The 3525-nt window shown below is 47.6% G+C and overlaps 1 protein-coding gene across 2 annotated transcripts in view; it reads left to right on the forward strand.

Moving 5' to 3' along the window:
* The window catches only part of Grik3 (glutamate ionotropic receptor kainate type subunit 3), a 215752-nt gene that overhangs the window by 194400 nt on the left and 17827 nt on the right, over positions 1-3525 (forward strand). For both annotated transcript variants that reach the window (XM_055611045.1, XM_055611046.1), the window contains exon 12: positions 1623-1741. In XM_055611045.1, coding sequence (XP_055467020.1) covers positions 1623-1741 — 119 coding nt within the window. The remainder of the gene's footprint in view (positions 1-1622; positions 1742-3525) is intronic.

The raw sequence follows: 3525 nt of genomic DNA on the forward strand, positions 1-3525 counted from the left end.
AAGAAAGAAAGAAAGAAAGAAAGAAAGAAAGAAAGAAAGAAAGAAAGAAAGAAAAAGAAAGAGTGAGCTGGTCCCACGAGCTCTGCTCAGAACTCATCTCTTCTGCTCCTAGCTCTGCAGCCAGGAGGGGTCCCAGAGGAGCCAGGTCTCTTGGTCTCCAGTGAAAAGCATTGCACCCTGTGGCCTTTGGCTCGCTGTCAGAGCAGTGCTAGGTCTCCCTGAGCCACAAACTTTGCTTCTGTCTAGAAGCTGGAGGCTGAGGTTCCGTGGGTTTCATAAGATTGCTGCCTTGGCTCTTTTATAAATTCTCTGTTAGCCTCAAAGTGGTCCTTCCATGATCTCCGGGCCTTATTAGGTGTCCGTTCTCCCCACCCTCATCTCCAGCTCTGCGTCTCCTGTGGCCTGTGACTTCTGCCTGTTGAAGTCCATTGCTCTTCTCACCTGAACCTGAAACAGGTTCCCATCTGTGTGCTCTCACCTCCTGCATCCTACCCCATCTCATCCCTTAAAACACACACAGGCAGCTGCCCCAACTCGGAGCTTCTCGGTCTCTCCATCTCTTTGCATCTTCAAACTGACTCCTTTGTAAGCAGAACTCGGTCAGTCAACCAGGCTTCCCTCCCTCCGTTCCCTTAGAAGGGGATGGGGTGAAGTAGAGGCTTAGAGCAATCTTTTCCTGTCAGGCATACGTTATTATACTCAAACACAAAAATCTGAAATTAAATCCCACATTGTTCTCCCCATGGGGTGGGATTCTGGGGCACTTATGCCTTCTCACTGTATTCTTGTACATTATTTGAATATTTTACAATAAATATCTCTTCCTTTTTCATTTTTTTATTGTACAAGAAATTCAAATGTATTTTCTCATTTTCAAAAAAAAATTCATGTAATACAAATAAAGCAACAGGCTTGGCTGAAAATTCCTTTTGCCCACCTTAATTCTCCCCACCCCACCCCAGAGGCACACGTCAATATTTTTACAGATGGAAACTTTTAGACCTCTTAGTATGTGCTCACCTACATATTCACCTATAGAGCTGTACGACCATGCTAGGTAACCTATAGAAAGGTGACTGTATTGCTTTTATTTCTGATCACTTTCTTTTCATCACATAGTCTGTGTTGAAGATCTTTCCCTGCCTATGGGCGTCTAGATGCATGTTGTTTGACAACTGTGTGATATTTTGGTGTGGCTGTGGCATGGCTTATTTAATCATTCCTCTACTGAAGGACATCTAGGTTATTTTCAGGTTATTTATTTATTTATTTATTTTCTTGCTCTTGCAAACAACACTTTGATAAACATCCTTGAGGACTTTCCTGTACGCCCCTGCATGGCTGTTTTTCCTAGACAGATAATGACTTTCAGCTTCCCAAGGCAGAAAGGCATACACGCTTTTAATTTGAAGAGGTGAGTCGGAATTACTTGATAACCAGAAAAGGGCACCAGCAGCAAAGTAAAAGACAGGAAGAAACCCGGTCCCACCTGGCCCTTGCCTGTCACTGCAGCCAGACAATAAGGAAAGGGGCTCTGGAGTGGTTGGTGCTGTCGTGCTGGCATTTGTTGCTGGCAGTCTCCTGCACGCTGCTTGCTCTCACTGCTTCCCTCTGCCCTGCAGATTCAGCCCTTATGAGTGGTATGATGCCCACCCCTGCAACCCCGGCTCCGAGGTGGTGGAGAATAACTTCACGCTGCTCAACAGCTTCTGGTTTGGAATGGGTTCCCTGATGCAACAAGGTGTGTGTCTGCTCTCCCCGGGCCTTCTCATCCGAGGATGGTAGCTTTTCTCCCCAGGGGCTCCTTCGGCCTCAGATCTTTGATAACCTATCAGAAGGCTCACACAGAGTAGCCCCTGGTGTGCGCCCTCACCCCCCAGATTCACAGCCTGCTCCTCTGTGCTGGGCAGAGCCAGACCTGTGACATTGAGACACATTGCCAGTGCCTTCTACTGCTGTTGGGATAGACAAGAAGCTCCTGCCTGCTGGACTGACTACTGGCTTCTCCACGGCAGAACAGAGCTGTGACAGGTCATGGCTGAGGAGACCAAGAGAACTTCCAGATATCGTTAGATCAGGGCTAGGTGAGGTTGACCGAGGCTGGCACCTCTGTCTGAGGACATCAGAGACAGTGTCCATTGAGGAAGACTGTATTCCATCCTAGAGGGAGGGCCCCAAGCTGACTGGCCCTGAGCATGGGTTCAGCCCTTTTGGAATGTCTGAAGATGTTTAATTGGCTAGGAAGCAGTCAAGCGTAGTCACTCAAATCTGTAATTCCAACATCTGGGCAACTGGGACTGGTGGATTAATGTGGGTTCAAGACAAGCAAGTCTTGAGCTACAGAGCAAGGCCCTGTCTCAAAGTGAGAAGCAAGGAGTTGCAGCAAGATAACTCAGTGGGTAAAGGCACTTGCTGCCAAGCCTGATGACCTGATGAGAGGTGCTGTACCTCCTCTAACTGCAAGGCCCTTGTCCTTCACACTCCTGTGTGAAGCCTGCGAGTGAGCAGGAACCCTGGTCTTTGGGAAGCATGACAGATGAATGAGGGGAGAGAAGAAGAGAGGGAGGGATGAAGAAAGAGAGGGAGGGAGGGGCATTTTCCTTAGTGCCCATCACACACCCTCCACTAGACTGTGACTTCTGTGGAGCTGTGAGTGTGGCAGAAGAGGAAACACCTGTTCCACCCCTGACCGGTGGGCTCCAGTAGCTGAGAAGTGACAGGCAGCTTTCATGGGAAGTGCTTCCATCTGTCCCCTGCTATTAACAAGCACCCTGGAGCCTCACCTTGCTTCTTTGCCTGTCATCTTTGTTCGGTGACAGTTGAGAAAGTCCTGGCAGCCCCTTCAGTGCAGTAAGAACTTCTTGGCTGCTGCCTGCTGCTACTCAAAGTCCAGGCCCCCAATGCATTCCCAACATGGTTTTGATTAGGAAGGGGGGAAAAAAAAAAACCTAGGTATTTGAAAAACTCTCCCTTGAGTGACTTCTTTGAGAAAAAAAAAAAATCATCCATATCAAAGCAAATGCTTTCAGATTGCAGGTCCAAATATTCCAGAAAGTTCAGGAGGCGCTCGCTATTGAAATCTCTTGAAAGCCGTCTAGTTAATTACTTCAGTTAGAAGGTTTCCTCTGAATTGTGCTCTGCACCTAAGGTCGGAGAAGAAGAGTGATATATTTCAGCAAAGAGCTTCCAAAAATGTTGATTTTTCTCCTCCTGCCAAGTGCCTCCCAGCAATCTCATATTTGTATACTGCTCGTATTTCTGACGCATTTCTCTTCAAATTATACCATTGCGGTGTCGCAGTATCTTGGTGAGGCTGGGACAGAGGAAGGACAATTCTTCATCCTTTGCAGAATCCAGAGCAAGGAAATTGTCTGGCCTAAGATCACCCAGAGAATCGGGAACAGGATTTTCTCTCAGAACGCATAGGTTCCAACCCTTATATTGTGGTCCACGGACAGGCATTAGAACCTTTGAAATGGTGTGTGTGTGTGTGTGTGTGTGTGTGTGTGTGTGTGTGTGTGTGTG

Source organism: Psammomys obesus, unplaced genomic scaffold (assembly GCF_907164565.1).
Source record: "Psammomys obesus unplaced genomic scaffold, mPsaObe1.curated_primary_1811, whole genome shotgun sequence".
NCBI lineage: Eukaryota > Metazoa > Chordata > Mammalia > Rodentia > Muridae > Psammomys > Psammomys obesus.